Source organism: Vulpes lagopus, chromosome X, assembly GCF_018345385.1.
Source record: "Vulpes lagopus strain Blue_001 chromosome X, ASM1834538v1, whole genome shotgun sequence".
Taxonomy (NCBI): domain Eukaryota; kingdom Metazoa; phylum Chordata; class Mammalia; order Carnivora; family Canidae; genus Vulpes; species Vulpes lagopus.
This window is the reverse complement of record NC_054848.1, coordinates 42565296-42578836: the sequence shown is the minus strand read 5'-3', so window position 1 is coordinate 42578836 and position 13541 is coordinate 42565296. Positions and strand designations below refer to the sequence as shown.

The following is a 13541-nucleotide window of genomic DNA, read 5'->3' as shown; positions in this document are numbered from 1 at the left end:
ATGAAAGCAGGATCTTGAAAAGATATCTGTACTTTCATGTTCACTGCAACATTATTCATAATAACCAATATATGGAAACAACCTAAGTGCTCATCAACAGATGAATGGATTAAAAAGATATGATATATACATACAATGGAATATCATTCAGCCATGAGAAAGAAGAAAAGCCTGCCATTTGCAACAACATGGATGGACCTTGAGGATATTATGCTAAGTGAAATAAATCAGAGAAAAACAAGTACTGTATGATCTCACTTATATGTGGAATCTAAAAAAGCCAAACTCATAGGAACAGAAAGTAGAATAGTGATTACTGGGGCTGGGGAGTGGGGGAAGTGGGGAGAAGTTGGTCAAAGGGTTTATGTGTATATATACATATAAGTTGGTCAAAGCTGCAGTTATACAGGATAAATGAGTGCTGGAGATCTAATGTACAGCATAGTGATTATAGTCAACAATACTGTATTATATACTTCAAATTTCCAAGAGACTGGATGTTGTCACCACAAAAAAAATTATAATTATGTGCCATGATAGAGGTGTTAGCTAATGTTATGGTGGTAATCACATTGCTATATATAAATATATCAAATCAACACATTATATACTTTAAACAATGTTATATGTCAATTATTTTTTTAATATTTTATTTATTAATGAGAGACACAGAGAGAGAGAGAGGTAGAGTCACAGGCAGAGGGAGAAGCAGGCTCCATGCAGGGAGCCCGTTGTGGGACTCGATACCAGGACCCCAGGATCATGCCCTGAGCTCAAGCCAGACGCTTAACTGCTGAGCCACCCAGGCATCCCTGTTATATGTCAATTATATCTCATTTGAAAAATGACTCCGTAAGTATTCTTTTTTAATTATATATTTTTAAAGATTTTTATGTATTTATTTGACAGAGAGAGACAGTACAAAGGGGGAGCATCGGCAGACAATGAACAAGGAGCCTGACACGTGGCTCAATCCCAGAGCCCTGGGATCACAACCTGAACTGAAGGCAGACACTCAACTGACTCACCCACCCAGGTGCCCCAGTGAGTATTCTTTTTTCTTTAAGATTTTATTTATCCATTCATGAGAGACAGAGAGAGACAGAGAGAGAGAGAGGCAGAGACACAGGCAGAGGAAGAAGCAGGCTCCATGCAGGGAGCCCGACATGGGACTGGATCCCAGGTCTCCAGGATCAGGCCCTGGGCTGAAGGCAGCCCTAAACTGCTGAGCACCCCCCCGCCCCGCCCAGCCCCCAGCTGCCCCCCAGTGAGTATTCTTAAATATTCCTTCAAATCCCATAAAACCTAACCTTTCTGTGGGAATTCTATTATAGAAGAAAATAAAGACCATTTTATAATAAAAATGTTTTTTAATAAAAAATGGAATAAAGATTCTTGGCTGTGATGGAGATCAGGACACACTACCCCAAAATAGGATACCTTGGCATATTGAATATTTTAAGCTGAAGGAGTACAAAAAAACAGCAGAAGCACCTTCCCTCATCCTTCCCTCCTAAAGCAGGTCATAAGTCCCTCATGTGAGAGATGCCCTGCCCATACCCAGAGGAAAGGGGCATCCTTATTAAGTCTGAAGACACAGGGATGCTGAGAAGAATCTGAAAGAACAGGTCTTGGGGCACCTAGGTGGCTCAGTGGTTGAGCATCTGCCTTTGGCTCAGGTCATGATCCTGGGGTCTTGGGATCAAGTCCCGCATCAGGCTCCCTATGGGGAACCTGCTTTTCCCACTGCCTATGTCTCTGCCTCTCTCTGTGTCTCTCATTAATGAATAGATGAGATCTTTAAGAAAAAAAAATGAACAGGCCTTGCTAAGTTTCCCTCGGTTTACTAAACTTTATATTCCTTGTCTGTCATATTCCTCTGCAACTGTCTACTCCTTATCAAACCTAGCATAAAAATACTCGAGTCTGTTAGGTCAGGCTCCCACATCACATAAAACATATATTAAACAGATTTGTATGCTTTCCTCCTGTTAATCTGTCTTTGTCAGTTTAATTCTCAGACCTACCCAGGGACCCTAAGAGGGTCAAGGAAACCTTTTTCCTCCCTTATAGCTGCACTCAAAAAACTTTTGAGCAAAATCAATGTGGGCATGTTATAGCAGAAATGGAATTTTGGCTCTCATTTCCTGACTAAACCATTTGTTGTGATAAGTCCCTCCTAGCTCTCTTATCTTTTAGGTCTCTCCCATACTCCCTGTCCTTTACCATACTTACCTGTACCCCCGTTCCTCCTCTCATCGTACTATCCTGGTAGGGGCCCCTCCTACAGAGTTTGGTCCCTCTATTCCAGCACGTGGTTCATGAAGATCTGGTCCTTCCTTTTGACTCACCAGAGCAAACCTGCAGCCATTAACATAATGAAGAAAAAGAGAGTGTGCAGAAGAAAACCCTTGTGAGGGGAAAATTTACAAGGAGTACAGACTTATTTTAAAAATAAAAGCCAACACAGAAATAAACCAAATTTCTCATCGTCTTTCTCTTCCCATATAGCTCAAAGGTGTCCAAAGGTTTTCAAAAACCTCATAAAGAACAACTTGAGAGAATACCTGGCTCAGTGAAAAGGTCTGTAGCCACAGGAACTAGAAACAACTAGAATCAGCTGATAGGAATCCTAAAGCCATTAGGATCGATTATGCAGACACAGGATCTTCATGCATTAAAGATTTAGAGAATCTGAAATTAAATCTTCTCTTTCACCCCGAAAAAACCACTGCATCTCCTATTGATCATATTTCAAGTCCAACCAAACAGGGTTACCTTTTGTGAGTTACCCTACCTAAATTCTTCATTTAACTTCCCTGCTCTTAACCCTCCATTCACCTTACCAGGAGGTCCTTAAGGAGAAATATTTGCATTTCAATGGAAAACTCTGCATCACCTGTAGCATACCATTCTGGTTATCAGATTCTAGTACTATTCATTGTCTTTGAGCTACTTTGCAATTCTTTGGAAGCTGTAGGTAACTGATAGATATGTAAATTATGTCCTGTTTGGTAGTAATTCTAATTAACTTCCTTTCCTCTGAGGCAAAATCATTTTTGTGGACCTTTGCAATTTGTCTCAACATTCCTTTATTTCATATAAATCCGTACAGTTTTGACTTTTCCTTTGAACCATTTATAACATCCGCCTGGTTCTCTCATATCATAGAAGTGACAAACATCTCCTTAACCAAACTTTGGTCAAGCTTCCCTGAGCCTTCTTCTTAGGGGGGCCTGCATAGCCCAGTTGTAGCAAGAATCTCCCCACCCTTGATATCTCAACCTCCTGTTCTGCTTTCAGCAAGAATCCTATTAATTCAATTCAGCAAGAATCTCCCTACCCTTCATGTCTCCTCTCCGTAATTTTCCATCCACTGATCCCCTTATTCTGCTCCTAGGCTATAAATCCCTAGCTGCCTTTGTTGCCTTTGGAATTGAGCTCAGTTCTATACTGAGCTCTTTTCCCTAACGCAATAGTTCCTGTATAAAGTCTGTTTTACTGCTTTAACTACTGGAAGGCTCTGGTCCTCTTTAATCGGAGTAAAGTTAATTCCTTAACATGTGTTGATTTTTTATATCTGTATGAGAGTCATGATTTTACCTTTCTCTAAAAATTGTATTTTAAGAGACTTCTCTTGCTCTCACCAAAGCATATGAAGGAGATATTTTGCCAGCCCAAAATGTCTTTTTGGCATAAGGATTATTTTAAGTTGAAGGCAATCAAAACCCAGCAGATTCAGGAAAAGCTCTTTACCTCCTCCTCAATCACCTAAATTTACATTGGATATCAGGCCTGTACCAGGAAGAGAGCTATTACCAGAGATACCTTTTACTAAAGAAATTTGTCTATATGACAAGGCAACCTTTGTTCTCTAGCCAGCTTCTTTCACCTTTCTCTGAATGGCCTTTTTTTTTCTCCTTTGTATCCCCAGATCCCTACCCTTTTCCTTAGCTCAAAATGTTATATAAGCCTCAATTACCTGGCTGCCCTTTGGGTCTCATATTTTTATAGGGTTCCTATCCTTATGAAATTTGGGTTTTTTTTTCCTGTTTATCTGTCTTACATCAATTTAATTATTAGTCCAGGCAAAGAACCTAGAAAGGAATAAGGAGAAATTTTTCCTCCTCTACACATACCTGTCACTTTTGCACCAGAAAATGGATTCCACACAAATCTTTTCCAGGATATCTTTATGATGTGTTCCTTCAGTGTTGAACAACTTCATATGTGATGAAGGTATGATGTGTTGCTTTGTTCTTAGGAGGATTTACTATCCCAAGTTAGATTGAGTTCCCAAGAATCCAGAGAGTCGTGTGTTTCTTTGATATTTCCAGACAAGTAGCTAGCACAAGACTGGTGGAAATAATGTTTGTGGTGATGTCCTCCCGAGGTGTCAATCTGACAGCCACTTCCACAAAAGTGGAAGGCAGGAAACCTCCAAGTAAAGCAATGGATCTCAAAAATATCCATTAACACAGCCCATGCTCTAAAGCTGAACTGTTTCATTGCCATGGGCCCTCATTCAGATTTGGAATTCCTCCCCATACACACCACTTACTAGCAAGCTTGTTTGTCTAGTTCCTTCCTACAGCACATTAGGAGCAATGACCTAAAAGTGTTCTTAGAAACAGGCATGATAACAGAAGGGTAAGGAATAGCTGCAGAGTAACGGAGGGAAGATATTTTGAAAAGGAGAAAATCAAATAAAATGAACCGCAGTTCAGTTTTGAAAAATAGATATCTATAGAAAAGAGTTTCGACCTATGTATAACATTCTCTGCTAGGGGTGCCTGGGTGGCTTAGATGGTTAAGTGTCTGCCTTCAGCTCAGGTCAGGATCTCAGGGTCCTGGTGATGTAGGAAAAGACATTAGGATTCAAAGCCAATGGCCAAGAAAAAATTCTTGAGACGTCTTTGGTGCAAAAAGGTGATTTTATTAAAGCACGGGGACTGGATCCATGGGCACAAAGAGCTGCTCTGGGGTCATGAGGAGTGACCTATTATATACTTTAAAATTGGATGGAGGTTAGAGAGAGCGTAAGTCTCTAAGGAATTTGGAAGCAAGGTTTCCAGGACCTTGAGGGGCTAGCTGATGTTGGGAAAAGGTCTTTCATTACATCTAATAAAACCTGAGTAATGACACCCTCTCAGATGTATATTGGTGGGTCTTATGCTTGGGAAATGATTGCCAACACATATCTTGAGGGGGTTAGAGATAAAGAAATTTTCTCAAGGAGTTTTTATATGTTAAAAAATTTACAGGATCCTGGGAATTGGGCTAAGATTGCCTTTTACCCTTAGCAAAGTATTAACACTGAGGCAGTTGAATCCTTAGAGGAATGTCACTGCCTGTTTCAAGGACTTGACAGTGGGCTGTGAATATTAAGGCAATTTAATAATTTTTCTTCTGCCTTCGTTTCCCACATCACTGGGATCAAGCCCCACACTCAGTGGGGAGTCTGCCTCTGCTTTTCCCTCTGCTTGTGCTCTGTCTCTCTCTTTCGAATGAATAAATTTTAAAAATCTTTAAAGAAACCATGCTCTGCTAAATGTAGGACAAGGTATAATATATATGTAGTTCATATATGTGAAGTATTTGTATATATGGCATCTCCTCCATTTATAAGAATGCTAGATAGATTTGGTATTACTGAAAAACAAAGAATACAACCAAATTATTGTTTGGTTAAAATTATCATTATATCAATGCCTGCCAATTTACTCGCATTCCATTCTAATGAATAGCACATTGGAAGGAACACTGGTCTTCAGGGAAAAAACAACTGCTGAAGACCTATCTTGCAGCCAGGTACTATTGCTAGACCTCAGCCACTGATGAGTTGTCTAAGGCCAATGTCTAGAGGCCCCCCGCTTTGGGCTTCATGATAGTAGCCCTTTTCTTCCTCTGAGCAGGCCTAATAGCAAGCTCAACTTCTGGCATTTCTAACTGGGCTGAGCTCCTCCCATGAAAGCAAACTTGCTCAAAAATCAGGGGCTTAGCATAAGGCTGTTGAAAACAGAAAGAGTTAGGGGTCTCCAGGAGAAGAAAGATGAGAGCTTTTGTGACACAAAAAAAGTCATTTGGGGACCCCAGCTCTTTTCCTAGATCTATGCTCTATCTGTCCAAGCACACTTCTTGCAGAACTTCTTAGGAGGTGTCAGAATTACAAAGAAATGCAAAATCGCAGTAGTTAAGGATTTTAAAGGAACAAAGAGAATGCAAAACTTACAAGCCTATAGCCTAACTATATCAGAGACAGTAAATCAATGGTAAAAACTGCCAGTGCTGTTTCAAAAGTAAGCAAGACCCTGTATTCCTAACCTGAGAGAAGGAGCCCAAGACACTATCCAGTTTATACTGGCTCTCAGAGCAACTAATGAGGGCATAAGATTGTGCGGGCATATTTAGAAAACATACCTACACCTGTGTCCCATGTTAATGGAGCTTATGCTACCCCTAGGGCTGAGACTTTGAAGCAGGGTTAACTGTCGGACAAGGGGAAGGGCCTTGCTCAATGATACTTCACGAATCCTGAAAAGCTCATTCAAATATGATCATCTTCCACCTCGGAAGAAATGAAATAGCAGCCATCTCAAGACTGTCACATGTACAATTGTTGTGGGATCATTGAGCTGTTGTGCCCAAGATTGCGAATCTGAGAAATCACCAAGGAGCGGACACCGATGCAAACACATGAGGGTTTACTTACAAGCTCGAGCTTGGGTCCAAGTATACTCCATACAGCAGAGCAGGGGCTTGGACCCCGAGACTAAGAAGCACAGCAGTATTACAGCGGTCAGTGGCCAATGAGATTGTAACATACACAGAAAGTTGCACAGTCATGTTGGTCCACACACAGGTGGCCAATTAAATCACGATTCACCCTATAGTGACCATTTGAATTAGCCTATTATTCTGGTTAGAATTGGTGCGCAGGTTTGGCGGGCAAAAGAGGGGTATTCATTCCTTGGCTGGTTAAAGGTCAGAGGTCCCGCATTCCTAAGTGTGCTGGTTTCTGATAAGGGTGTGCTTAATAGCTAAACTAGGGTGAGGGAGTGCCTTAAACAACAGGCAAGTCGTGTGGGAAGTTTTACATGAGATGGGGGGTGTAGCACAAAATGGAGTTAGTCCTACACTGCTTGTCCAGGGGTAGGGGATTTTTGTTATATTTCCTGGGTCCCACATTCCCCCCTTTTTCAGAGGATCCTTTGCAGGACCCAATCATGGGTCCTGGGCCCCTGTTGACAAAGGCAATGGTCTTAATTTTTCTCAGCCTCCACAGAGCGTGATGGTCAAGAAAGAATTCTTGAGATGTTTCATGGTGCAACTTAGAAAGTGTATTCAAGTGGCACAGGGCCAGGACCCATGCACATAAAGAGCTGCATTTTTGCTGTATGAAGCTGGTGGTTATACGCTTTATGTTCAAGGGGGAGGAGACGTGCAGGGAGTATTAGATCATAAATGTTTTCTTCAAATTTCTACTGCTAAAACTACTTTCGCAAGATTTCTCTGGTGCTGATCATTCAGTTCGATATTAACTATCAGTGACATTTACAGGCAGTCATGAGATCCTTTAAGAATGTAGGAGCCAGCACGTATTTGATCCTTATCGAAACTATGCAGACTATAGGTCAACCTTCTGGACTAAAAGTGAACATTTTTCTGCTTCTATCCCTCATCACAATGATGGGCATTTGTGTTGCCAAGATGGCTGCTTCATGTCCCCAGACACCATCTCCAGATGTTTAATGTTTTCTCTGTGAAATTATTCACAATGGTAAAGATAAAGTGGTTCAAACTTTACAAAAATATTGATGAGGAAATTTCACCCCAGAAATATGGCCAAATCTTGCCTTGTCATTATATCCCAGGAAAAGCTATAAAGAAAGGCAGAGCTCAGAACCCCTAGCTCAAAAACCATTTGAATGGGGCTCCTGGGTGGCTCAGTACGTTAAGTGGCTGACTTGGTCTCAATTCCCGGCTTGATCTCAGGGTTGTGAGTTAAAGCCCCGCATTTGGCTCCATGCTGGGCATGGAGCCTACTTTAAAAAAAAAAAAATTCGACAATTTCAAATGAGTTTTATTCAATAGCTCTGTAGGGGAGGAAAAATAATTTTCCCTCTACCCTTCTAGATTCTTGGCTGAGACTTCCCTGTAATAAAAGACAAACAAAATAAAAACAAACAGAAGTTTAATAATATGTATACCTCACGTATACATGGGAGATACCCAGAAAAATAGTAAAACTCCCCAGAATGGTCCAAGCCACCAGCTTAAATCCCATCTTCAGCTAATGACAAAAGAAATGTTGGTGAGGAGCAGTTATGGAAAGTTACTAGTAAGGTTGTTATACAGTTGTAAGTCAGGTATATTCTCTATTGATGAGAGTTTCTTGAAAATAAAGCATCCTGCCCTTCCTGGTACAAAGAGGGAGACACCCTAACAAATGGAGATTTCCCTTACAAATGTAAATTACCCCTATAAAGAAAGTTACTCTGACTGTGTTTTCAGAAATTCTCCTGTGTCTTCTTTTTCTAAAAAAAAAAAAAAAAAAACAGTTCAAAATAATCTGCATGCCAAAGAGGTATATTTTAGGGTGCCATGTTCTGCTACCCTTCAGCCCAAATCACAAAATTTCAAACAACACTAAAGGAGATTAATATGCTACCCCAAAATCTGCCGCTCTGGCATAAAAATTATTTTGAGCTGAAGACAACTAAGAATCAAGAGATGTAGAAAGAAATTCCCTCAGAGCTTCCATCATCTGACTCAAAGCAACAACTTCTGGTAAATAAGGCTTCCATAAATTCCTTCTTCAGGTTTACTCCCAGGAGAGAGACCAAGAGTAGACCTACCATAAATCCCTTGGGATGTTCTTTGGGTATAATCAGATGGATTTCCTGTGCTTGCCATATTAAAATATGCCTACACATTGAGTATACTCATTCAGCTTTCCCAAGCATTCAAAACTGAACTTCCCCGTGCTCTCATTTTATTAATATTTTGACAAATTCCCTTACCAGGAGATACCGAAGACATTATTTCACTGATTAGTGCAAGGATTTATGCTCTGGCTAGGAGTTCCTGAACTAGATCATTTTATCCATAATTTATCTCAGACTCTGGCTCAAACAGCAAAAGAAACAGCTCAAGCATTAGAAATATAATAGATGAGCATAAATTTATCAGATAGAAGTTTTATTTGCTCACCAGCCAAAGTGGAATCTGGGCAATGGATAACACATCTTATTGTACCCAATAAATACCTTAGGAGAAGAAGAGCAATCAGTTAACTAAAAAGCCATTTGCTTAACTAATATTGACCAAACTAATCCTTGTGAATTGCTCTCCAGGTTGGACTTAGGCAAACTAAGAAATTGGACATACAGTGGATTCCAACATTTCTTATTATTATGATTGTTCTTAGGCTTTTTGCTCTCCTTCACTATCTAACATCCAGGTTCTTAAATGATGCTGCATAGCCATGATCCCAAAGCAACAGTTAATTCATGATCGGCATCAAAAGGAACCTGCAGCCCTCATGGTCAACCTGGCTGAGTGCTGAGTGACTGATTAGGGTAGTTGAAAAATTCTGGGAAAGTTGATGGTATAGGGCTAGCAGAGCTGAGATGGAGAAGACACTGACAAATGTAGCACAGACATAGCCTGTCACACATAGCCTGTCATAAATTCCCAGGGTCCTCTGGTAATCCATAAACATCTACACTGATTTTCCCTGAGGACCCAGTCTGGCTGCCCAAGAGCAGAACACCCAACTTTTGCTGGTGGCCAGCTTACCCAACAAGAGGAAAACAGCGTTCACCATTTCTAAATATGGCTTTGGTTTCCCTTCTTTCCTCTCATCTTTCTAGTAGATAAATCCATAGTAAGGTAAAATCAACCTATTATTAGTGTTTTGTTTCAAGCAAATTAGTGTAATAATAATTAACAATATGCCTTTGGGTTATTCTTTTGTTGCCAGGTGGACTGGGGAGATCTCCAGGCCCTGTGGCCTCCACCCAGGCCATCCCTGAGATGTTACCAAACGCTCTTGGTCTTGTTGCAAGAAAGAATTCAGGAAAGATCAGACATAGTGGCTGTGTAGTACAAATGGGCAAGCTTTTTTTTTTTTTTTTTTTTTGAGAGCCGGAACTGAGAATAAAATGACCTCTTTAACAATCACTATGGTGGTAGGGAAGCAGGAATCCTACGACTCGGGAAAATGCAGCACATTTCATCTCTGGCTCTTGGAGATCTGCGAGCAGCTCAGAAAATAGCTTGGCTCAGTCACCGTCCATACATAACTAAAGCTCCTTGGCTGAGTTTCTGCATTTGCGGTGTGGAGGCCTGACAGGCTCAAGGCTGACAAGCTATTCCAGGGAACTTGAAGGGCTTGCCTCACTCCTTCCCAGGCCCAGTGAGGCCAACGATGTCAATGGTTAGCCAGTGCTGAGAGCCTGAACCTGCTGCTGGCCTCCTGCTCTGCACTTAGCAGAGGATAAAGAACGAGTCCAGTCTAGCCTCCAACCCACTGGCTGAGAGGCATGATGACCCCAGGAGACATCCAGCCAAGCCCCAGCCTCAGGAGAGAAAGAAACCGATACATACTCTAGTAGATGGGGCAGTTTCCTGGAAAGGCAGCAAAGGAAAGCAACCAAGGGCCCCAACTACACCAAAAAGGGAGCCTGAGACCCCGGGGGGCAGAAATGGCGAGGGTGGCCAAGTGTGCACTGGTTTATTGACCAAACCTCATATTCCAAACAACTTGTGTGACAGGCCAGGATACCCCAGGCCTGTGGCAGCTGAACGTAGAATTCCTGGTGGAAAGCTTTACTGGAACACAGTGGAGTGGCTTACAGGGGAGGCCAGCCTTGGAGGAGTCCTACACAGGTCTTCTGGAGAAAACGATTACACCCACGCACTGAAAAAGAACCCCACAATCAAATGGCGCAAATGATAAAAAGACCCACTGTGGCCCATGGTGGAGAGAGAGTTCTGCAGCAATTGTGGGATGAGAGCTGTTCTTCAGGGGCTGAGCCTAGGCACTCAGGCCTCAGCTGGCCTACCAGTGAAGGCCTGAATGTGGTGTTTTCTCATCTTTATTGCTTTCCAGGGAGAAGGGAGGGATCCGGACATCAAAGTGGGAGCCATCAGGCCTCTCAAAGCAGAATGTGTCCCACATGTACCCGCTGGAAGCTTGCAGGGAGACGTGGCTGCTGAACTGGAATGCGGGCTGCTCCTTGGATAACACTGGTTCCCTGCCCACCACCCCTCGGCCTCTCACTGTCTCCAAGGTGCCAGATAAACTGAATATCCTCGAGTGTCGCTCCCGGAGCTGCATCACATCACTATCGAGGTTCTCTAAGCGGATACAGTAGTGCCACCAGTAGACATGGGAATTCTGGGCTTCCCTCATGCCCATGTAGAAGGGGATGACAGTGACACGAATGTTCTCTGTTGTCTCCCGGTGAACATCAGAGAGCTCCAGCCAGGGGTGGTTCTTCTCTTGCCAGGCCTGTAGCGTCTCCTGGGCCACAAAAGGGGGTGCTTTTGTCTGGTCATACAGAAGAAATCTTTCAAACAGCTCATGCTGGATGGGAACCTGATCGGTAGAAGTATAGGGGAGGATGTCTTCGTGGCTGACATAGTCCAGGCCTGGGATGGCATAAAGGGCCCGGCTGTCATCATGGTTAGCCAAGAAAGTCACAGCTTCTGTCTGAGATCTCTGAGATATATATGGACAGTCTCGGGCATCAATCAGCACCTGATAGGAAGTGTGAGTTTTGCCTTTCACCTCCTTAGAACCATGGCCAGCAGGATTCTCTGCTTTCTCTGGAGCTGCAGAAGCCACATCCCAGTCATATAGTCTGGCCTGCCAGGGAAACAGGACGACACCTCGGTAGCCAAAAACACTATGAAGAAAGAGCTGCCTGATCTCATATTTTCCATTCTGTTTTGGCACCTCAAATACACCAACCGTCTCCAAAACTTTGCCCTCTGGTCGGTTTCAGGACGAGAGGTGCCTCCATGTCGTCGCTGTCGCCGCTGGCAGGAAGGCCCCAGCTCCACCAGCCACACAGAGTGGCCTCGGCCCCCGAGCCCCAGTTAGTGAGCGGGCCCACCAGCGGCTGCCCACGGCCAGGGCCCGCCGGGCCACGCAGCCCGCCATGTCCCGGGGAGCGCCCACTCGGTGGCCGACACTGGGCCCAAGCCGCTGCCCGGGGAAGCTTATTAAAGAGAGAATATACTCTCATGATGTGAGAGCAAGTGAGCTCCACGGAGAAGCTGGGCTCCCTGGGGTTTTGAGTCTTTATCTTTTATTTACAGTTGTTAACTAGAGGTGGAATATTTATTACTTGAGAATAGGATTTCTTGGGAGCAGGTTTCATGCCTTTTCTCCCTTATGTGGTCAGGGTGTCTGGCTTCCTTTGTCATGCACCTGTCTGGTTTGATCCAACTTCCTGTTGCTTTGTTTTTGGAGTGCGGCCAGGACACGTCTCTAATTTTGTTGTGCCCAAGATTGCGAATCCGAGAAACCACCAAGGAGCCAACACCGATGCAAACACACGAGGGTTTATTTACAAGCTCGAGCTTCGGTCCAAGTATACCCGACAAGGCGGAGCAGGGACCTGGACCCCGAGGTGGGTTTCAGCTTAGTTTTAAGGACTGGTCTAGGGGACCTCCAGAGGGGGTGGAGGAATTTCTCAAGTTCTGTTTACATACTGATATGGGCCTCCAAGGGCATTGAGCTCTGTTCTCATTCTAATAGGGGCTTCCTGCCCTTGGCTTGGGCTCTGTTTTTATTCTAATATGGGGCTTTCTAGGACGTTAAGCTGTAAGCTGTTTTCTTCCTGTAACTGAAGTAAGGTAAAGTTCAGCTCTTATTCACAGGGGCCTGGGATGGCTGTACTTGTGATAATGCTGAACTTAAAGTGGAATGGCCTTAATTTCCTCGGCCTCCACAATTTTCCCATAGCAAGCCATGACTTTCTGTTTGCTGGCCTCCAGGCATCCTGTTAAAACCTAACTAACTGGGGCACCTGGGTGGTTCAGTCATTTGAGTGTCCAACTCTTGGTTTCGGCTTAGGTCATGATCTCAAGGTCATAAGATCAGAGCATTAGGCACTGTGCTCAATGTGTTGTCTACTTGAGATTCTCTCCATCTCCCTCTCCCTTCCCCCACCCTCCCCTGCTCATGCTTCCTCCCTCTCTAATACATAAAATCTTTTTTATTTAATTATTTTTTATTTAATTATTCATAAGAGACACACAGAGAGAGGCAGAGACACAAGCAGAGGGAGAGGCAACCTCCCCGCAGGGAACCCAGTGCGGGACTCAATCCCCGGACCTGATCCCTGGACATGGGGATCATGCCCTGAGCTGAAGGTAGATGCTGAACTGCTAAGCCATCCAGGCATCCCAATAAAATCTTTTTTAAAAAAATATTTTATGTATTTATTTGAGAGAGAGAAAGAACAAGTGGGGAAAAGGGCAGAGGGGAGGGACAAGCAGACTCTCCACTCAGCAGGGAGCCTGAC

The 13541-nt window shown here is 43.3% G+C and overlaps 1 protein-coding gene across 1 annotated transcript; it reads right to left on the bottom strand.

Moving 5' to 3' along the window:
- Positions 1–10886: 10886 nt before the first annotated feature.
- LOC121483146 (polymerase delta-interacting protein 2-like) lies at positions 10887–12172 on the bottom strand. The gene is given in 1 exon segment (XM_041741448.1): positions 10887–12172. A coding segment is annotated over 1 exon segment (1107 nt). The 3' UTR covers positions 10887–11065.
- Positions 12173–13541: the final 1369 nt, after the last annotated feature.